The sequence below is a fragment of the Sorex araneus genome, chromosome 9, assembly GCF_027595985.1.
Source record: "Sorex araneus isolate mSorAra2 chromosome 9, mSorAra2.pri, whole genome shotgun sequence".
Classification (NCBI taxonomy): Eukaryota; Metazoa; Chordata; class Mammalia; order Eulipotyphla; family Soricidae; genus Sorex; species Sorex araneus.
The window spans coordinates 54,487,764-54,510,417 of record NC_073310.1 but is presented as its reverse complement, the minus strand read 5'-3'; the positions used below and the strand labels follow the sequence as shown (position 1 = coordinate 54,510,417).

The 22,654-nt window shown below is 43.8% G+C and overlaps 1 protein-coding gene across 15 annotated transcripts in view; it reads left to right on the top strand.

The window, feature by feature from the left end:
- The window catches only part of ACBD5 (acyl-CoA binding domain containing 5), a 74,599-nt gene that overhangs the window by 15,742 nt on the left and 36,203 nt on the right, over positions 1–22,654 (top strand). For 5 of the 15 annotated variants that reach the window (XM_055146813.1, XM_055146811.1, XM_055146807.1 and 2 more), the window contains exons 5-13: positions 1,501–1,615; positions 1,711–1,743; positions 10,462–10,596; positions 11,978–12,178; positions 13,903–14,009; positions 16,624–16,891; positions 18,415–18,614; positions 19,318–19,356; positions 20,343–20,452. In XM_055146813.1, the coding sequence (XP_055002788.1) occupies positions 1,501–1,615; positions 1,711–1,743; positions 10,462–10,596; positions 11,978–12,178; positions 13,903–14,009; positions 16,624–16,891; positions 18,415–18,614; positions 19,318–19,356; positions 20,343–20,452 (1,208 nt within the window). Of the gene's footprint in view, positions 1–1,500; positions 1,616–1,710; positions 1,744–10,461; positions 10,597–11,977; positions 12,179–13,902; positions 14,010–16,623; positions 16,892–18,414; positions 18,615–19,317; positions 19,357–20,342; positions 20,457–22,654 lie in introns of those variants that run through there. The other 10 variants (XM_055146808.1, XM_055146815.1, XM_055146814.1 and 7 more) reach the window with 10 other exon arrangements.

Sequence of the window (22,654 nt, the reverse complement as noted above, 5' to 3'; positions counted from 1 at the left end):
AGAGGCAGGAATAAGCCCTAAGTACTGCCAGATGTGGCCCTCAAGCCAAAAATAAGTAATCAACATGGGAGGGAGAGGGCCTGAGAGATAAGATAGGTCCTAGGTTCAATATGGATATTAGAATACCTGTAGATTAAAATTTTGATTAGGAGGTGCAGCAGTAATGTAGGAGATAAGGCGCTTGTCTTGGGTGAGCCTGGACCAGGGTTGGATCCACAGCACTACACATGGGTTCCCTGAGCACCACTATGAGTGATCCCTGAGCACAGAGCCACGGATAAGCCCAGAGTACTTCTGGCTGTGACCCAGTCTCCCCCATCTTCCAATTTGACTAATTTTTTTTTTTTGCGCGTGTTTACTAAGTTTTGAACTTTTTCAAATTGTGGTCATTTGGAGCCAGAGTGATAGTACAGTGGGTTGGGCATTTGCCTTGCATGCGGCCAACCCGGGTTTGATCCCCAGCGTTCCATATGGTCCTCTAAGCATCGCCATGGGTAATTCCTGATCACAGAGCCAGGAGTAAGTCCAGAGCAGCAGATATAGCCCAGAAACAAGTCAACAAAACGAAGCTGGGAAAATATAATTTTATACTATCATAGATCACTATATCACTATACCACTGTCATCCCATTGTACATAGATTTGCTCGAGTGGGAGCCAGTAATGTCTCCATTCGTCCCTGTCGCTTGTAGCCCGATGTCATATTGGGGGCTCTTTCAGGGTCAGGGGAATGAGGACTATCATTGTTACTGTTTTTGGCATATTGGTACACCACAGGTAGCTTGCCAGGTTCTGCTGTGCCAGCAGGATACTCTCAGTACCTTGCCGGGCTCTCCAAGAGGGATGGAGGCTTTTGGGATGGCCTCTAATCACCTTTACAGGTGTTCCCAGTCTACGAAATATAAGCTTTTGGTCGACTGGCATGTTGGAAGGATTTGCACACTGACAAACACGCACCTGCCTGCATCTCTGGGCAGCACCTGGGATATCTGAGGCCTCAGGTTGATCTCGAAGTTAATGGAGTGACCCAGAGGTTGTTGAGCAGCTGACAGAGCAGGACCTTATCGAGGAGGGTCTGTGCCAGGTCAAGCACTTGCGCTGAGTCCCAGGTCACTCGGTGGTTGGCCGACAGCACCCCACAGTGGATGAGACACTGCGCATACTGTCACCACGGCTCTATGTCCATGCCCGGCTCTATGTCCCACGCTGTGGCTGCCGCCACAGTTTCTCGGTTTTTCCGTGCCCCGTTGACGCCACTCTGTCTGAATCTTGCAAAACAGCTGGCGATGTCCATCAGGAATCACGTGTAGAGTTCCAGCAGGGGTCATGCATAGAGTTCTAGGCCTGGTGTGCTAAGCCGCGCGTTGTCTAAGGCAAGATGGTGAGCCGGGTTTGGGAGAGTGTGAGGGGTTTGGTCGGCATGGGCACTATATTGCCTCCATCCACTATCATAGATAAAATAGTTTATAATTTCACAAGGTTTGTTCCTTTCAATTGCAGATTCTTGAAACTATGCCAATGACTGAGAAAGTTGAAGAATTGCTGCATGTCATAGGTCCATTTTATGAAATTGTAGAGGACAAAAAGAGTGGGAGAAGTCCTGGTTTGACCTCAGGTTTGATGACTTTACCTTTTTTTTCTTAATTCAACAGTTGATATATATGCATGAATTTTTGTTTATGTATCTATTTTTTTTCTTTCACATGCTAGTCCGGTTGGAGAAAATTTCTAAATACTTAGAAGGTAGGAATAATAAAATCCATGTGAAATTTTTATTAAAAAAATTAAGTGGGGGCAGGAGCGATAGTACAGCGGGTAAGGCGTTTGCCTTGCACGCGGCCAACCCGGGTTCGATTTCCAGCATCCTATATGGTCCCCTGAGCACCGCCAGGAGTAATTCCTGAGTGCAGAGCCAGGAATAACCCCTGTGCATTGCCAGGTGTGACCCAAAAAGCAAAAAAAAAAAAATTAAGTGCTGAAGGAGTTCTGCACAAATATATAATAGCTGACTTCTCAGGAATTTTCACTCCAGGGCCGGAGAGATAGTAGAGAAGCTGAGACACTTACCTTGCATGGAGCGATGGCCATGAATCTGGTTCAGGTCTACAATGCCACATATGGTCCCCCAAATACCACCAGGTATGACCCCTGAGCATAGAGCCAGGACTGACCCCTGAGCACTGCCAGGTATGACCCCAGACCCTTCAAAATTTTTTTATTCTAAGCAAGCATCAGATGACATTAAGAAATATAACCCCTTCCATCTTATTTACTTGGTTATTGGGGTGATACTGGTGGTGCTCAGGGCTCACTTCTGATAGGGCTTGGGAGCCTTCTGTGGTGCCAGTGATCAATCCTGGGTCAGCGATTGACAAGGCAAACCCTTTCCCCACTGTACTATCTCTCAGGCCTTGTCTGTTTAATGTTTGGGGACATTTGGCAATGTTAAGAAGCCCTTCTTGGCAGTGCTTGGGGGAGCAAGGGTGCTGGGGAGCTAAACCAGCCCTTTACGCTATTTCCCAACACAGTGTCTGGAGGTCGCTCTCAGTAGTGCTCAGGGACCACGCCAAGCTGGGGAGCACCCCCTGTCCTCCAATGTGCAAAGCAATGCGCTGCAGCCCGTTGAGCCATCTCCCTGGCCTCTAGCAAGTTTTTAAATAGATATATTTTTGTTTGGTTAACTATAAAATTGTAAGACTACAGGAATAACTTGATTAAAAACTAACTACACGTGGTTTAAAAAAATTAAGGGGCCACAAATGAGACCCCTAGCGGCTGCCACCCAACAGCTCCTCTGCTCCTAAAAGCCATGATCCTAGAGGCACACAAATCAATTTAGGAATGCAGTGCCTGCTGGCAGAAATACCTCTGGACTTAATTACTAAAATACCAGAATATCAAAACCGCATGGCCGCTTTCGAGGCCGTGCGACATCATGTGCTCTTCATTATCAGCAATAGAAAACAAATGATCTAATGATGCTTTTTCGACAGGACTGATTGTTGGGGGAAAATTCCAAATATTAATAGTGGGTTTTCTGTCGAAAATTGAATGTAACCAAAGTAAAGAGAGAGTAAAGTGAAAATCATCTGCCACACAGGCAGGGTGGGGATGGGACTGGAGGGGTATACTGGGGTTCTTGGTGGTAGAACATGTGCACTGGTGAAGGATGGGTGTTCGATCATTGTATGACTGAGACTTAATCCTGAAAGCTTTATAACTGTTCTCACGGTGATTTAATAATAAAAAAAAGAGCACTATTAATAATGGTTATCTCTTTCTATTATCATCCAAGTGCTTTTGTAGACCAAAGTCTGTACTTTACGTATGCTTATAAATGAATCATATCAGTAATGTATAGAGGACAAGAATTTCAAAATAGAGATATATCATCATCATCCTGTTGATTCTCAAATTTCTCGAGCGGTCTCAGTAACGTCTCCATTCGTCTTAGCCCTGAGATTTTAGAAGTCTCTCTTTACTCGTGCTTCCCAACGATGCCACATTGGAGGCTCTTTCAGGGTCAGGGGAATAAGGTCTAGCATTGTTACTGATTTTGGCATATGAATACACCATGGGGAGTTTGTGAGGCTTTCCCATGTGGGCAGGAAATTCTTGGTAGCTTGCCAAAGATAGATAAAACAAAACAAAACAAAATTAGGGGCCAGACAGGTAGTACAGGGATTAAGACATTTGCCTGGTAGTCCTGCCAATGCTGGTTAATTTCCTGGTGTCACTTATCATTCACTGGGCACTGTCAGGGATCACACTTGTGAGCACAGAGCCAGGAATCACCCGTAAGCATTGCAGACTATGGCCCCCAAACAAACAAAACAAAAAAAACCTGGCATCGGGGCCAGAGTGATAGATGGGGCACTTGCCTTGCACGAGGCCAACATGGGTTTGATGCAAGGCATGCCATATGGTTCCCTGAGCACCATCAGGAGAAATTCCTGAGTGTTGTCTGCACTCTGCCAGGAGTAACCTCTGAGCATCACCAGGTGTAACCCAAAAAGGAAAAAAAAAACAAACCTAAAACACCTGAAGTCACTTTTTTCCCCCCTGGCATTTCTGTTTACAGGTTTTCTTTTCTAACAGATTTTGCAGTGTTTGAGGACAGTAATCTTCCATCTTTATGCTTTTTGTTTGTTTGTTTGTTTGCTTTCTTTTGCAGAGGGCCTCACCTGGCAGTGCTCAGGGCTTACTTTTGGCTCTGCACTCAGGGGTTCTGGCAATGCTTTGGAGACCATATGGGGTATTTGGGATAGAACCCAGGTTGGAAGCTTGTAAGGCAAATGCCTTATCCACTACATTCTTTCTTCATTTTCTTTCCTCCATTCCACTTCCTTTTCTCCCTTCCTTTCCTTTTTTTCTTTTTCCTTTTTTTTTTTTTTAACTCAAGAGTGACCTCTGGCTGAGCTTAGGGACCATATGCCATGCTGAGAGGATCAAATTGGGGTTGACAACAAGAAAGACAAGTACCGTGTGTGTGTGTGTGTGTGTGTGTGTGTGCGTGTGTTTGTAGTTACATGGAAAGACTGGGGTCACACCCAGCAGTGCTTAGGGCTTATTCCTGGCTGTGTGCTCAGGGACCACTCCCGTTGGAACATGGGGAACCATAGCAGTGCCAGGGGTCACCATGTGTACAGCACGTGCTCTATGGTCTATTTATCTCTCTGACCCCGAGCCTAGTGTCTTTTTTTTTATTGAATCACCATGTGGAAAGTGACATAGTTCTCAGGGTTATGTCAGTTACACAATACTCAAACACCCTTCCCTTCACCAGTGCCTATCCCCTTCACCAACCACCCCAGTATACCTCCCGCCCCCACCCGCCCCCCCAGCCCCCCCAGCCCCCGCCCTTGTAAGTGATAAGTTTCACTTCGTTTACTCTTTATCTTGATTACATTCCATGTTTCAACTCATAACTCACTATTGTTGCTGGAGTTTTCCCCCCCCCCAAAAAAGACAGTCCTACTGCTAAGGAAGCATTTGATAGTTAGTTTTCCATTGCTGAGAATGTAGAGATATTAAGTCCCGCTGTTTGTTACATAACTTTTCTTTTTTGTCCCCCCTCCTTCCCGCACCACCGAGTTCATGCCTGCTTAGTAATCCTCATAGTATGATTGACGCCACGCTGCCTGACAAAGGGGAAAAAAAACTGAGAAAGATGGTTATTTCCCATCATCAGCCGGTGTGGGGCTATGGCTTAGTTGATAGTCTAGCAGCATGTCTGCAAGCAGTTTCTGGAACCAAAAAGTAGTGCGCTGGTATTGGCCCCAGCTCAAGACTCCACCAGCGTCCCGCTGTTCCATGTACATAATAATTTTTTTTTTCCCTTATATCCCGCTCCCACGCCACCAGGTTCGTGTCAGCCTAATGAACATCATAATATGGCTAACGCCACGCTGCATTTCTTCCGGAGAAAGAAAGATATATCTTCTCCTCAGCCGGCATGGGGTTATGGCTTAGTTCAGTCTAGAGAGATGGCTACCACTTTGATTGCCTTCAATATTTCAACAAAAGACTTACTATTCTTGTTAGGATTTTACCCCCAAATTTCAACCGGTTAAAAAGGAACCATTTCATATTGCTGATGATTAGATGACATTAGGTTGTGCGGCCGCGGTAGCGGCCGCGTGGTTTTGGGTTTCTGTATAAAGTCCAGGGAAAATTCTGCCAGAAATGACATCACTACAAACTTTTACCCTTTTGTGGTGCTCATAAGATGGAAAAACCTAGAGAGAGATACCCTTCCCCGCTGTCGCAGCCTGGCGTAAACTCTCAGTTCACATTCTGGAAGTATTTCAGTGGGCTGCTGGTGTCCAAAGTAGCTCTTTTGGGCTCCTCGGTCATGCTCGAGCAGCAGCAGCGGTGAAAGGGCCCGAGCCTAGTGTCTTAGCCCCCGCACTATCTCTGTAGCCCAAATTCATGCTGTTTTTCTTTCTTTTTTTTTTTTTTGCTTTTTGGGTCACAACCCAGCGATGCTCAGGGGTTACTCCTGGCTTTACACTCAGGAATTACTCCTGGCGGTGCTTGGGGGACCATATGGGATGCCGGGGATTGAACCCGGGTCGGCCGCGTGCAAGGCAAACGCCCTACCCGCTGTGCTATCACTCCAGCCCTCCAAATTCATGCTGTTTAAGTGAACATTTGGTTTGTTTCTTTTTCTGTTTCTGAAAAAAATTCTGCTCAGAGTGGCAAGTGCCACTTTACATATGTGGCACTGTAATGTCTCTAAGAAATAATATTAGGGGGCAGGACGACACCTTAGGTCTCTTGCCTTGGATGCAGGAGCATCGTCTCTGCCCCGTCAGGGATCCCTGGCCACTATTGGATCTAGCTGTGGGGGATACTGGGCACCATTGGGTGTGGCCCTGGTGGGTTCTCAGCACTGCCACGTTGTCCTGGTAGCCCCGAGCATGTGGCATCACCAGACTGAACACTGGACTGGCACACCCTGTCCCCCAAATAGCACACACAGGCCTCCTGAGCACCACTCCGGGGCCCACAAAGAAAGAATGCTGGAGGCTGATTACTACATGGCAGGATAGGGGGGGTTCAGACTTTTGTTAAGATACTGCCAAAGTCAGATAGTTTGTAATTTTGACTTTCTTTTAAACAAGGGATCTTGTTTAAAGTAGCCAGTTATACTAAATACAAGAGATATCTGTCACATGGGCATTTTCAGAATGTATGTAGTTAGTAAGTTTTAAAATCAATCAAAAGTATAAGATTTTTTCTTTTTCAAGATTATGATAGGTTTTGAAATCAGGAACTTCTAAGCTCTCCAGCTTACCCACCCTTTCCCCCACCAAGTTGTTTTGATTATTCTGGGCCCCTTGCATTTTCATAGAAATTAATTAATCAGCTTCTTAGTTTTATTTGTTTTTGTTTGAAGGTCCACACCTAGTAGTGCTCAGGCCCTTTATTAATTTTTTGTTTGTTTTTGGCCCATACCCAGCGATGCTCAGGGGTTACTCCTGGCTCTGCACTCAGGAATCACTTCTGGCAGTACTCAGGGAACAATATGGGATGCTGAGGATTGAACCCAGGTCAGCCACGTGCAAGGCAAGCGCCCTACCCACTGTACCATCTCTCCAGCTCCTGTTAATTTTTTTTTCTTTTTGGGTCATACCCGGCGATGCTCAGAGGTTACCCCTGGCTCTGCACTCAGGAATTACCCCGGTGGTGCTCAGGGGACCATATGGGATTCTGGGAATTGAACCGGGGTTGGCCACATGCAAGGCAAATGCCCTACCCGCTGTGCTATTGCTCTAGCCCCCCACCCCTTTCAATTTTTAAATATCATCTTTATCCTCCTAGCAATTTCCTCGTTCCATTTAAATTTATAAAAAAAATAAAATTTCTCAGGGCTGGAGCAATAGTACAGCGGGTAGGGCATTTGCCTTGCACGCGGCCAACCCGGGTTTGATTCCCAACATCCTATATGGTCCCCTGAGCACCGCCAGGAGTTAATTCCTGAGTGCATGAGCCAGGAGTAACCCCTGTGCATCGCCAGGTGTGACCCAAAAAGCAAAAATAAATAAATAAATAAATAAATAAATAATAAAATTTCTCTTCCAGTTGTTGTTTGTGTAGCCCTACCCTTGGTGCCCAGACACTCAGATGCAGTGCTGCACTTGGTGTGGTGTTGGCACACCTCAGCTCGGTGCATGCTTTGTCCTGCATGCCATTGGTCACGGTGCAGGCCAGGGGATGCACACCTGGTTGAAGTACACCAGAGATCACATACTTTGTTGTGGTCCCAGGCTCTTACTCAGCAATGTGGTGGGGAGGGGGGCGGTCAGGATTGAACTTAGGGTACCACTGAGCTATTCCTGGGCCACCTTTACTTGTTAATTTTTACACAAAACTTTAGTGTCTGACAGGGGATTGCCGTGGAATTGGTATTCTCATAGTATCTGCATTGTGTTCCATTTACTTAGAGCTTTGATTTCAGCATTGTTAACTTTCAGTGATGTTATTTGTTGCTTAGTGGTAGACTACACTTGTGTGTGGGAGTTCCAGGGTTCCATCCTTAGCCTCCTTCCTCCTCAACACTCCCCCAACCCCCATCAGTGTCATTTGCATAATATAATCCTGGAGGCAGAGTCGGGTGCCACCTGTGGTTCTCTGAGCTTACGCCCGACTCTGTGGTCAGAAATAATTCCTGGTGGTACTCAATGGACCATATATGGTCCAGGCTTGGGCACATAAATACTGTAACCTATACTATCTCTCTAGCCCTTGTACAATATAATTTGTTTGTTTGGGAGCCACACCTGGTGATACTCAGGGGTTATTCCTGGCTCAAGAAGCAGAACTACTCCTGGCAGTGCTCGGGGACCATATGGGATGCTGGGGATTGAACCCAGGTCAGCCACGAGCAATCCAAGTGCCCGTGTACTGTCTCTTCAATCCTTCACAGTATAATTTTTATACTTTATTTTATCAAGTGTATTGCTAGGTATTTTATATTTTTGCTGCTATTATGAATTGAATTATTTTCTAATTTAATTTTTTAGAATTGTTTATTGTTAGCTTATAGGAATAGAATTTTGTATATTGATCTTATATTTTGCAACTTTTCTAAGTTATTAGTTTGGGGGGATTCTGGGTGGGGGGAGGCACACTTGACAATGCTCAGGGGTTACTCCTGGCTCTGTACTCAGTGTCATTCCTGGTGGGAATTGAGGGATGATATGGGATGCCAAGGATGGAACTGGGGTCAGTTTGTATGCAAGGCAGTGCCCTGCCCTTTGTATTATCTCTCCAGCCTGCCATTTATTAGTTCTAATAAATTATAGATAACAATATTTTCTAAGTATAAGAGCATATCATCTGCAGACAGGTTGTTGTATTTCTTTTTATCCAATCTAAAGGCCTTGCTTGTTTAATGACCTGGCTAGAACTTCCGGTACAATATTAAATAAAGACAGTAAAAGCAAATATCTTTGTCATGTTCCTTATCTTGGGAATACAGTTTTCACTCATTTAATAGTAAATGAATTGTAAGTTTACACTGTTGTAACTTACACTGCTTCTAGTTGTAAGTTTTCATAGATGTCCTTCAGATTGAGAAATTCTATTGTAATTTCTTCCACTTTATTTTCATGAAAGTGTTGAGGACCTGGAGTGATAGTATAGCTCGCCTTGCATGTGGCTAACCTGGGTCCAATCTTCAGCAACCCATCTGGTCCCCTAAGGCAGACAGGAGTGATCCCTCACTTCAGAGCCAGGAGTAAGTCTTGAGCACAGCTGAGTGGGTCCAGAAACAATAAATGAATAAATAAACAAATATCGGACTTTAGGTAGTAGAATTTAGTTTAGTGGATCTAATTAACTGATTTTTTTAAAAATTTGTTTTTGTTTTTTTTTGGGGGGGGGGCTGGAGCAATAGCACAGCAGGTAGGGCGTTTGCCTTACACTCGGCTGACCCGGGTTCGATTCCCAGCATCCCATATGGTCCCCTGAGCACCACCAGGGGTAATTCCTGAGTGCAGAGCCAGGAGTAACCCCTGTGCATGGCCAGGTGTGACCCAAAAAGCAAAAATATAAAAATAAAAAATAAAAAAATATTAATCTAAAAAAAAAATTTGGTTTTTTGGTTTTGGTTTTTGGGCCATCCTCGGCAGTGCCCAGGGCTTATTCCTGGCTTTGTGCATAGGGATCCTTCTGGTGGGCTCAGGGGAACGTATGGTCTACTGGCTATTAAACCCAGTTGGCCACATGCAAGGCAAGCAACCCGCCCTGCTCTACTATCACTTCAGCCCCTGACTTCTGTTTTTAAAAGAAAAAACATAATATATGTTGTGAGCCTGAATTCCTAAAGAAAATAAAAGATCTTTAAAGTTAAAATATAGTCCTGCTATACTACTGATGAGCTGTTTGCTTGGTGCAAAAATATTTTTCTATTACAGCATGCCAGTACAGAGCAGCTGTCTCCTCATTTACCATGTATAAAGACCATCCTCCTTCGACTTTATTTATTTTTCTTTGCTTTTTGAGTCATACCCAGCAGTGCACAGGGGTTACTCTTGGCTTTGCACTCAGGAATTACACCTAGCAGTGCTCAGGGGACCGTATGGGATGCTGGGAATCGAACCCAGGTCGGCCGTGTGCAAGGCAAACGCTCTACTTGCTATTCTATTGCTCCAGCCCCTCCTTTGACTTTATTATTCTGACTAACTTTAACTTTAAAAAGTTTATCCTCTGCCTTGTTCAGAGACAGTTTAACTTTTTCTCATTTTTGTTGTAAACTGATCATTGATGTAATATATCAATGATATATTACTGTATATATGTTTATTAAAAATTAAGTTCTATCATAAAAATTCTAGCATTTAATTCAAAATTATTGTATGTATCTTATTATTTTAAAACTCCATGACTATTTGGAAATCATGACACTGTTGTATGTTTTCGCTATAGAGACTAAGTCACCGTTTCATATTTTAGATCTTGGTAATGTTCTCACTTCTACTCCAAATGCCAAAACTGTTAATGGCAAAGCCGAGAGCAGTGACAGCGGAGCTGAGTCTGAGGAAGAAGAGGCCCGAGAAGAAGGGAGAGGAGCGGAGCCAGGTGATAATGGTAATACCTGAAGGGCGGGCTGCCGTTTTACACCATAAGATGGCAAAAGAAGGAGACAATTGGGCTGGTCTATATGTGACAAGGGCTTGGAGTGTGATCTGGGCCCTTGACCCTCTCCCCAGGGTGGTTGTGAGCAAAAGACCTCTGCGAGGGGATAGGGACAGGCATGGCCACCCCAACGCGAGGTGCTCTTTGAAAGGCATTCAAGAACATCCCTCGCCTCGGAACATAATCTCTGAAATGATGTTCCATTAGAAATGCATTCACTTAGGGATTTGTTTCCAAGGTGAATATGCACGTTGCCAAGGAAAAGAGGCAAACCCTCAATATCTTGTCAAGAACTGAGTTGAAGGGGCTGGATGGGTGGTACATCGGGTAGGGTACTTGCCTGTGCACCGCCGACCCTGTTCCATACCTGGCATCCCGTATGGTTCCCCAAAGCCCTGACAGTAATGGTTCCTGAGTGCAGAGCCAAAAGTAAGCCCTGGGCACAGCACCAGGTGAATGCCCCTGCACCACCAAAAAAAAAAAAAAATTGAGGATCCAGAGGGAGCTGGATTGATGAGACAGTGGTTAAGGCGCTTGCCTCATGTGGCCCACCTGGGTTTGATCCCTGACACCTGAGCACTGACAGGAGTAATTTCTGAGTGCAGAACCAGGAGTAACCCTTGAGCATTGTAGGGTGTGGCAAAAAAACAAAAATTGAGAACCTAGAGACATAGGACAGGGATAAGGCCCTTGTGTTACATACAGCTGACTCTGGTTTGATGCCTAACACCTCTACATACGGCTCGCAGCACACAGCCAGGATGATCCCAGAAGTAGGAATAAGCCTTGAGCACAGCCAAGTGTGGCTCCAATTAAACAAGAAAAACAACAATAAAATTATGTCCAGAGAACATATTTTGATGAAAAAAAAAACATTACAGTCATGGGATACTGTAGGCAGGGAGGGGTCCTTGTTTGTAAGAATACCAGTGATTTGTGGGAAATATTTTTTTTAGACAGGAGAAAGAAAAACAAAAACAAACCACTCAGTGTACTTGTGCTCTCCCTTTACAGTAATGTAGACTAATACTATTTTCTTGGAGGGACCTTTTTGTACTGCTGGGACTCATGGGAGAAATTACCCAATGCTGAATGTCAAGACCTTGAGAGACTGTCTCTTAGACTTAGACTGTCTCTTTACTTTCAAGAAGTTTAGCAGGGAGTTAAAGCAGTTTTGAAAGCAACACAGTTTGGGTGAGAGCATCCATCTGCAAGTAGGAAACCCTTCAAAGGGATTTATGGTAGGTTGGGAAATGAGTACTTGATATTGGAACTTAGCATACAGAAGCTTTCTTACCTTGAACCTTTATCTCTCTCCATTTTAATATGAAAGATAAGAAAATGAGGAAATCTGCAGACCACAAGAATTTGGAAATCATTGTCACAAATGGGTATGATAAAGACAGCTTTGTTAAGGATATGCAGAATGACATTCATGCTACTTCTTCCCTGAAAGGCATGAATGCCCATGAAGTCAAACCTGTAGATCAGAACTTGGAGCAAAGTGGAAAAACTGCTGTCTTCGCTCACCAAGGTATCATGCCATAATAATTATATGCTCAGACTCTTTTCCTGTAAGTGGAATGTTCTTGTAATAATTTTAGGATATTTAGGAGCAGTTTAGAATTTAAAAATATATTCAATAAGTACTACTTTAGGATTTGTTGATAAAATAAGACTTTGTAGGTTTGAAAGTGAATCACAAAGACAGAAAGTATAAGACTCTAATATGTTATTCGGACATTTTAATCCTGTTTTTACATGGCATTTTAAAATAAGATTAGTGGAATGTTTGCTTTTACATCTTTTATTTTTTTGGTTTTGTTTTTGTTTTTGAGCCATACTCAGTTCTCAGGGTTTACTCCTGGCTCTGTGCTCAGGGACCATTCCTGGCAGGCTCAGGGGACCAGATGTGGTGCCAGGGATCAAACCCAGATTGGTCACGTGCAAAGCAAATGCTCTAACCACTGTGCTATTGCTCTAACCTACTTTTACTTCTGATGCTTTTTTGTTTCGTTTTGGGTTATTGGGCTATTCCTAGCTATTTTCAATATTTACTCCTAGGAGTCACTGTCACTGCCACTGTCATCCCGTTGCTCATCTATTTGTTCGAGCGGGCACCAGTAACGTCTCTCATTGAGAGACTTATTGTTACTGTTTTGGGCATATCCGATACGCCACAGGTAGCTTGCCAGGCTCTGCCGTGTGGGCACAATACTCTCAGTAGCTTGCCGGGATCTCTGAGAGGGGTGGAGGAATCGAACATGGGTCAGCTATGTGAAAGGCAAAAGCCCAACCGCTATGCTATCACGACTCCTAGCTCAGTGCTTAGGTGGGGGTTCAGGGAACCATTCATGATACTGGGTCGGGTACATACATGGCAAGCTTCCTACTCACTGTCTATCTCTCTGGCCCCTCTGATGCTTCTTTTTACCATAAACCTCTAATTATATAATGCCGTATTCTCCAATTGGCATGATGATTAGGATCTTGTCATATTGTAGGACTCTAGAAGTGAGCCTAGACTGTATACAGCACACTTACATCACTGCAACTCAGCTGAGATATCAAGAATTATTGACTGCTTTTTTTTTTTCTGGTTTTTTGGGTCACACCCGGCGATGCACAGGGGTTCCTCCTGGCTCTTCACTCAGGAATTACCCCTGGCAGTGCTCAGGGGACCATATGGGATGCTGGGATTAGAACCCGGGTTGGCCGCGTGCAGGGCAAACGCCCTACCCTCTCTCTGTGCTATCGCTCCAGCCCCTGTTGACTGCTTCTTGATATAAAAACCAGACACATTAATTGTATCCCAAATTTTGGTCTTTTACCTTACAGTTTTAGCTGGTAAGATTATTATATTTTGTAACATTTGATCTGGAACAAATAGTGTCTTGTGTAACTCCATGATGAAATACTCTGTGGGGCCAGAGAGATAGAACAATGGGTAACGCACTTGCCTTACATGCGACCAACCTGGGTTTGATCCCCAGCATTTCATACGGTACCCTGAACCCCGCCAGGAACGATTCCTGAGTGCAGAGCCAGAAGCCCTGAGCAATGCCAGGTTTGGCCCCCCACCAAAAATAAAATAAAATAAAATAAATAGTTTATAATATTTTCAATTCAAATTATCAAGCTAAATTTAGAGTTTTGGTAAGTTATATGGAAAAATATAGCTTGGTAAATTTTAAAAATGGAGTAAATGAATGCTTCTTCAGGAATAATTATATTGCTTATACATTTGGTCCTATTTAGATGTAAATGATGATCACATTGAAGATGTTTCAGGAATTCAGCATTTGACAAGTGATTCTGACAGTGAAGTTTACTGTGATTCCATGGAGCAATTTGGACAAGAAGAGGTAAGAAGGATATATTTCAGTTGTTGGATTTTCAAGGCAGTATACCAGAATTTAGCGCACAGCTTATGTTAATAGCAAATGTACATTCTGTTCATTACTTTGAAAACATACTTTTAAAATGTTTAAACATTTGTATTCTGAGTTATTTTTGTGAGTTAAAAATACATAAAATTCCTGCATATTAAAATATTTAAATGTATTATAATTTATGATTTATTTATATCTGTAAATATTCTGAGATGTGGGATGAGGAGGCAGATGGTAAACTTCTTAAGCTAGTCTCTGAAACTTTAACATTCAAGAAGATTGGATAATTTTCGAACAAATAAATCTGTTTCTCACATTAAACTGAAAATTTAAGTGGAAATTATTTTCAGATTTCAGCTTGGGTTCAATATTGCAAGGTAACATTTAGAAAAAAAGAATTAAAGAATTATGACTTGATTTTTTTTCCTTTTTGCTGGCTTTTTCTGAGACTGGGCTGACCGTGACATCTGAATCTGTGTTTGGGATTTTATTTTCTTCCCCTCCCCTTTCCTCACCCTATTCTAATAGCTGTTCTAACAGCTCAGGTGAGGCTTACAGAAAACCTGTTTTTCCCTGGGGGGGTGCCTCCCAACCAGTGTTTGGGGGCCACAGAGCCACACCCAAACTGTGTGGGGATTCGAACTCAGGACCTAATGCATGCTAATTATGCATTCCTTGACCCAGAAACTCATTTATCTTTTCCCTCTCTGTAATAGCAATTTTAACTCTTTTGCTTTGTTCTCTTTTTCTCCCCTCTCCTCATCATATAATAAAAACCAACCTCTTAGTTTTCTCAAATTTTATTTTATTATCATTTTAATTTTTGTTTTTGTGTCACACTTGGTAGCACTTAAGGATCATTTCTGGTGATTTTCAGGGGACTACATGGGGTACTAGGGATTGAACCCGGCTCAGTCACGTGTACCACAAACACACATAAGACTGTATTATCTCTCCAATCCCCAGTTTTCTCAAATTTTAATGAAAACTGATTGGGTATAAAACAATTTTTAACCAATATCAAACACAATAACAAATGTGGGAAGAGTCATGGTAAGGATACCAAATTGAGAATGAAGTGCAATAGTGAAAAATAAAGATAAAAAAGTGATAAAAATCCAAATCCATTGTTTAAAATTATTAGGTTTGGGGGCCATACCTGGTGTTGCTCAAGGATTACTTCTGTCTCTGTGCTCAGGCTATATTTGGGAAACTGTATGTGGTGCCAGAATTGAACTGGGTCAGCCTCATGTGAAGTCAGCGCCTTTCTCACGCTGTACTATCGCTTTGACCCCCTCAAAAGTTCTTAAAGCCTCCACCTCCTCCCCACCCTCGCCCAACTCCTTTATTGGTACAAACGGTCATCATTATCACATCCTTGATTTAACTTAAACTACTTTCTTCTTCAAGTTGTAGGTCATATCATTTCTTTCAGGAATACTGCCTTTTTTGTTTGTTTTAGGGTCACACATGGTGGTGCTTGGGACTTAGTCCTGCCCTGCACTCACAGTTCACTCCTGGTGGGGTGTGGGGGGACATATGGGATGCCGGGGATTGGATATGGATTGATTGCATGCAAGGCCGGTACCCTACCTGCTCTGGATCTCAGGAATCCCATTTTGACCAAGCTTCCACCTACCCCAAGGGTTAGACTTCCCTTCTAGCACTCTGTACATTTCTTCCATAGCACGTAGTAATCTGTGTTGTAATCATTTTATTTCTGTGACTCCCTTTCAGAATACAAAAAATTCCTTGAAGCTAGGAATTTTGTCTCTTACCTCATAAGCACAGTGATAAACACAGTAATGTCTAGGAATGAGAAGAACCATTTAAATAATTCTAAGCACACTCACTATGGGGTCATAGTAGTGGCACAGCAGGTAGGGCTCTGTTTTTCATACCAGGGTTGGAGGCACAGCACCACATCATGAGCCCCCGAACCTTGCCACAGGTCATTCCCTGAATGCAGAGCCAGGAACAAGCCCTGAGCACTGCTGGGTGTGACCTAAGACAAACCAAAACAATAACTCACTCCCCCCAATTTCTAAATTTTTTGCTCAGGAATGAGTCATTCCCACCCAATTTCTTCCCTACTTACAGGAAGCAAAATTTGAATTGAACAGACATTTTTTTTGGGGGGTCACACCCGTGATGCATAGGGGTTACTCCTGGCTCTGCATTCAGGAATTATTCCTGGTGGTGCTCGGGGGACCATATGGAATGCTGGGAATCAAACCTAGGTCAGCCGTGTGTAAGGCAAACGCCCTACCTGCTGTGCTATCACTCCAGCTCCTGAACAGACATTTTTAGAAAAAAAGATTATTTTATAAAAACAGCACTGCTGTTATCACAGAAACTTGTGGGGAATAATTTATGTCTACTGATTTTAACCAAGTGCTATTGTAACTTTGTAGGCGTTAGATAGCTTCACCTCAAACAATGGTGCTGTGCTATCACTCCAGCTCCTGAACAGACATTTTTAGAAAAAAAGATTATTTTATAAAAACAGCACTGCTGTTATCACAGAAACTTGTGGGGAATAATTTATGTCTACTGATTTTAACCAAGTGCTATTGTAACTTTGTAGGCGTTAGACAGCTTCACCTCAAACAATGGACCATTTTGTTATTACTTGAGTGGCGATCTCTGTCAGTCCTCGGAAGGTTCTGGTTTCCCTGAAGATATTCAAGTATCTCCTAAAAATGGCCACTTTGGGGCCATGCAGGTGGTCGCAGCTGAAAGGAAAGGTGAAGTGAAGCACGGTGGAGAAGATGGCAGAAGTAACAGTGGAGCACCGCACCGGGAGAAGCGGGGTGGGGAGAGTGAAGAATTCTCTAATGTCAGAAGAGCGAGAGGTGAGTCTTGGTTCCGTGCTCACTGTGTGAAAGCCAGTGGAAGTGGGATGTGCTCGAAGGAGACCCTGGAGCCCTCAATGTACTATGGGACAAGGGACAAGGGCGTCGGGTGTCTGACCCATTTGCTTTGTTGCTTTGTGTCGAATTTTTTTATTTATTTATTTTTTGCTTTTTGGGTCTCACCTGGTGATGCACTGGAATTATTCCTGGCTCTGCACTCAGGAATTGCTCCTGGTGTTGCTGGGGGACTATATGAGATGCTGGGAATCGAACCTGGATTGGCCACATGCAAGGCAAACGCCCTGCCCGCTGTGCTATCGTTCCAGCCCCTGAATTCTTTCCTTTGACTGTGCAGGGCCAGAGGGTGTTGGCTGCAGGATGGCGGGGAAATATTTCACTCTCCCTTATGCACTCGTGTAGAGAGTGTGTGTGTGTGGGGGGGGGGGGGGTAGGACTCAGGTTCCTTCATGCCAAGCAAGCACTTCAGCCTCCTTATGCAGTTTTTTTTTTTAATTTTTCGGGGGTTGGGAGGGGAAGGTGTCAAGTAGTGCTCAGAGGGTTGGGGGCCACTCTTGACAATACTCAGCCACCTGGCTTGGTGGCTTGGTGGTTCAGTGCAAGGGTCCAAGTGCGGTGCTTGAGGGGCCTCCAGGCCCATATCTGGTGAGGCTCAGAAGACTATGTGGTGCTGGGGATTGACCCTGGGGTGCTCCTGCTCTTCCCAGGTCCCTTATCCACTTTTTCGAGGTAGCTAAATTTGTATTTTATCTTCTTCGTGAGTAATCACTTACAAATGGCTTCGGTTTTGTTGCTGCCATTTTTTTTTTCTACTGCGGGTAAATCTCCAAAGTCTTTATCTTTTTCGTATAGTCAAAAAATGCTGTTTAAAAGTAGCAAAGAGGAGCAATAGCACAGTGGGTAGGGCATTTGCCTTGCATGCGGCCAACCCGGGTTCGAATCCCAGCATCCCATATGGTCCCCTGAGCACCGCCAGGGGTAATTCCTGAGTGTAGAGCCAGGAGTAATCCCTGTGCATTGCTGGGTGTGACCCAAAAAAAGCAAAAAAGAAAAGAAAAAACTAGCAAAGAGGCCCCAGTTCTGTCCCCTTGCCGTATGGTTCCACATGCACTGCAGATACTGGATAGGCCTCTGAGCAACACCAAGTGTGGTCCAGCTCACCAAGCCCATAAAGGAAATGCAATATTTAGTGTAACTTTTAATATTTTACAATTTTGTTTTCATATTGGTAAAGAACTTTCGACAATGTATTCTGAACTGAAGTTCATGAATTCGAGGGTGTACTGGCATAGTAAGCATATTATAAAACAATTAGCAGACGTATTTACACAGATACATTTACTTGTCCATTTACTTCTTTGATCCTGATAATTTATCTTGTATACTTGACTTGTTTCTGCTCCAGTCTGGAGATGCAGATCTCAAAGAAACAGAATGAAAACAAACAAAATGCATCATTCCTCCTTCCATGAACATAATTCACGGGTTTTGCTCTCTTCCCATAGGGTATCGGATGCAACACTTGAGCGAGGGCACCAAGAGCCGGCAGGTGGGGAGTGGAGGTGACGGAGAGCGCTGGGGCTCAGACCGAGGGCCCCGTGGCAGCCTCAACGAGCAGATTGCGCTCGTGCTCATGCGACTGCAGGAGGACATGCAGAACGTCCTGCACAGACTGCACAAACTGGAAAGCCTGGCAGCTCCCCAGGTCAGCACCCACACACACCGGATCTTCTTCCACTTGCTGGTTCTGGAAAGCCCTAATTGGAATTGATTAAAATTATACAAAACTGTCGGATCTTCAAGAGTGAAAATGAATCGAAACAGCATTTAAGAAAAGACTGACTCAAAAGCTAAATGCCACTTGAAATGAAATACTTTTTTTTTTTTGCTTCTTTGGTTTTGGGCCGTACCTGGCGGTACTAGAGCTCACTCCAGGCTCTGCACTCAGCGATCACTCCTGGTGGGCTCTGGGGACAATGTGGGTTCCAGCAATTGAATCCGGATTGGCTGCATGCAAGGCAAATGCACTACCTGCTGTACTATTGGGCTCCTACCCAATAAAAGAAATTTTAGGGGCCAAAGTGATATAGAATAGGAGGTAAGGCACTAGCCTTGCTTGAAGCTGACCCTAGTTCAGTCCCTGGCACCATGTAGTTCCCTGAGCACTGTCAGGATATGGGAGTCTCCCCTGAGCACTGCTGATTGTGGCCCAGCACCACATATGGTCCTCGAAGGCCCTCCAGGTGGTGACCCCTGAGCTCAGAACCAGGAGTAAGCCCAGAGCACAGTTGGGTGTAACACAAGCCAAACACACAAAAAGAGCAAACTTTTATCCTTTTTGGGAAAAAAAGAAATATACCATATTTTTAAATGACTGCCCAAACTAACCACTTTTATATGTATTTTAGGCAAAACCATCATCACAGACTAGTCATCAATCCTCACGGGTAAGAAATTATTTTCTTAAATTTAACTATTGAGAGTTTTAAATAAGTCGCAACAAATAAGATTAGATGTCGTCCTCAAAGTATTCCAAATGAAAACTGCCTTTTTGAACTTGGAAGTCAGAAATATATTTGTTCTTGAGGCCAGAGAGGGGTTAAGCAAAGGGATTAAAGCACTTACCGTCAGTGTGGCTGACCCATCCTCCCACCCCCAATTTCTTTTCCCCCTTTACCCCTTTAACAGCAAACCTGAGGTCTCCAAGTGTGTCGGGGTAGGGAGGGAAAGAAAGACTATTTGGGAAGGGACCTAAGGGCAGTGATGACAGATACTGGCAGGCCGATGTTGGCTGTGCTGCAGTGCATTGCACTGTCCACCTAAAGCATAAGTGGTATCAGCTCAAAAATAAATAAACATATATAAATAAACATTTATAAATATATGATATAATATATAAATAAACAAATATATAAAATTATACACACACAGACATATATAATTTGCAGGAACCTGGGATGTAGAACCATATGACTTGCACATTTGAAGCCCTGGGTTCTGTCCTCAGCACTGCAACACCAAAATAAAAAAGAAAAGAAAGGATGGGGGGTGGGAGGAGAGATTGTCCAATGGGTCAGAACACATGCTTTTCATGTAGGAGGCTTGGGTTCAATCCCTGGCCCCATGTGGCTCCCTGAGCAACACCATGAGTGACCTCTGTGCCTGGAACAGAAGTCCTTGAGGCCTCCAGGTAGGACCCAAGAGCAGGGAAGGAAGGAGAAAGTGAATTACTGACATATTTGTTTTGTATTTAAGTATGTAGTAACCCTGAAATTCTACTTAACTAAATTATGTTGTAAAACCAGACTCTTCTCTTTGAGATGAACTTAGATTTTTTATTAGTTATTTATATTAAAAATTATAGTTATTTTTGTTTCTTAAGTTCATGTATGCATATGTAATACCTTCGTGACCAGATAATTTACTTTTTCAGAGACCGTCTTGGTGGCCCTTTGAGATGTCTCCTGGTGCATTAACTTTTGCTATAATATGGCCTTTTATTGCCCAATGGTTGGTGCATTTATATTATCAAAGAAGGAGAAGGTAATACAATACTTTTACTCTTTCAAAAGCTATGTATACTCTGATGATTTAGAATAGATAGAACTTTCAGTAGGGAATTTGTCCATTTTATTAGTACTAGTGTATTTTTATGGACTGTTTTACACTAATCTGTCTGAAACTACATTGGGAATGATGTCTGCTGGATTTCTAACTATTCCTTGGACTTAAAAATTTTTCGCTTAAGGGGGCTGGAGCAATAGCACAGCGGGTAGGGCGTTTGCCTTGCACTCGGCCGACCTGGGTTCTAATCCCAGCATCCCATATGGTCCCCTGAGGTAGGTTCCTACCTCAGGGGACCATATGGGGTGCTGGGATTAGAACCATAATGCCAGGGGTAATTCCTGAGTGAAGAGCCAGGAGTAACGCCTGTGCATCGCCGGGTGTGACCCAAAAACAAAAACAAAAAAAAAATTTTCGCTTAAGGGGTAGGGCGTTTGCCTTGCACGCGGCTGACCCGGGTTCGATTCCCAGCATCCCATATGGTCCCTCGAGCACCGCTAGGGGTGATTCCTGAGTGTATGAGCCAGGATTAACCACTGTGCATCGCCGGGTGTGATCAAAAAAGCAAAAAAAAAAAAATTTTTTTTTTATTAAGATTATTTGATACACTTGTTTACCTTCAACTTAGGCAACAATGAGAAGATGACTTCAGGCTTACTTTTTCTGACTTATTAAGTAATAGTGCTCTTAAAATTTGATGTTTATTTTGTACTCTTTTCTAATGTTAAAAGACAGCAGGTGAGTAAACAATACTGCCTAGTAATACTCACCTCTTTGCCCTGCCTTTGAAACATAGTCACTGACAGCTCAGAATAATTATTGCCCTTGTGGTTAATTTAAAATAATGGATTATTCTAATATGAGGGTCAGAAATCCAGTTTGAGGTGGCAAGAGATAGCTCAGATAGGGCTAAATAATAATTTAGAATCCTTGAAAGTACTGTGAAATTGGGTTAGAAATTACCTGATATCCGAACTCTTCAGTTCCAGAAAACCTTAATTGTTCAATGCTGTGTAAGCTGAACTACTTTATTTTTTCCCTTTTTGGGTCACACTTGGAGATGCACAGGCGTTACTCCTGGCTCATGCACTCAGGAATTACTCCTGCCAGTGCTCAGGGGACCATATGGGATGCTGGGACTCGAACCCGGGTTGGCTGTGGGCAAGTCCTACCTGCTGTGCTAGTGCTCCAGCCCCTGAACTACTTTTTGTAGATAAACAACTTTTTTTTTTTTGCTTTTTGGGTCACACCCAGCGATGCTCAGGGGTTACTCCTGGCTTTGCACTCAGGAATTACTCCTGGCAGTGCTTGGGGGACCATATGGGATGCCGGGGATCGAACCCGGGTCGGCCACGTGCAAGGCAAACGCCCTACCCGCTGTGCTATCGCTCCGGCCCCAAACAACTTTTTCTTATCACTGATGACCTTGGTGATTATGTTTTTTTGGTTTTTATCACCGTTTTTAGTTTAGTAAAAACAGATAAGGGGGAAAAATGCATATTGGGGGCCAAAAGATGGTACAGTGTTATGGTACATACCTGCACCAGATTTGGTTCCTGGCATGCCATGGTGCCCCTCGAAATGCCACCTGGAGCCCTGGAGACTCCCAGCACTTCTTGGGTGGCCTGGGTACCCCAGCCCTGCGGGCCCAAGAGCATCGCCTGGGCTCTGACACTGAATCACTGACTTGGTTGGTTGAGAATTGCTGGTGGTACATCCACGTGGCCTGAGCATCCCTTGGGAGGCCAGAAAAGGAGTGTGTTTACATATAATGACATTTCAGCTGTTGAGATATCAGGCTTTTGTTCTGTTTTTTGGCTTTTTGGGTCACACCCAGCGATTCTCAGGGGTTACTCCTGGCTCATGCACTCAGGAATTACTCCTGGCAGTGCTCGCGGAACCAAATGGGATGCTGCGAATGGAACCCAGGTCAGCAGTGTTCAATGCAAACGCCCTACTCACTGTGCTATTGCTCCAGCCCCTCATTCTATTTATTTTTTTTAAATTACTATTATTATTGGGATTTGGAACCAAACCCACCTATGTTCAGGCTTAATCCTGGCTCTGTGTTCAGGAGTCACTCATGATGGTGTTCCAGGGGCCATGTACAGTGCAGGCAAACAGGGCGATGGCAAGCAAGGCCAGTGCCCCACCCACTCTACTGGCTCTCCAAAGGCCTTC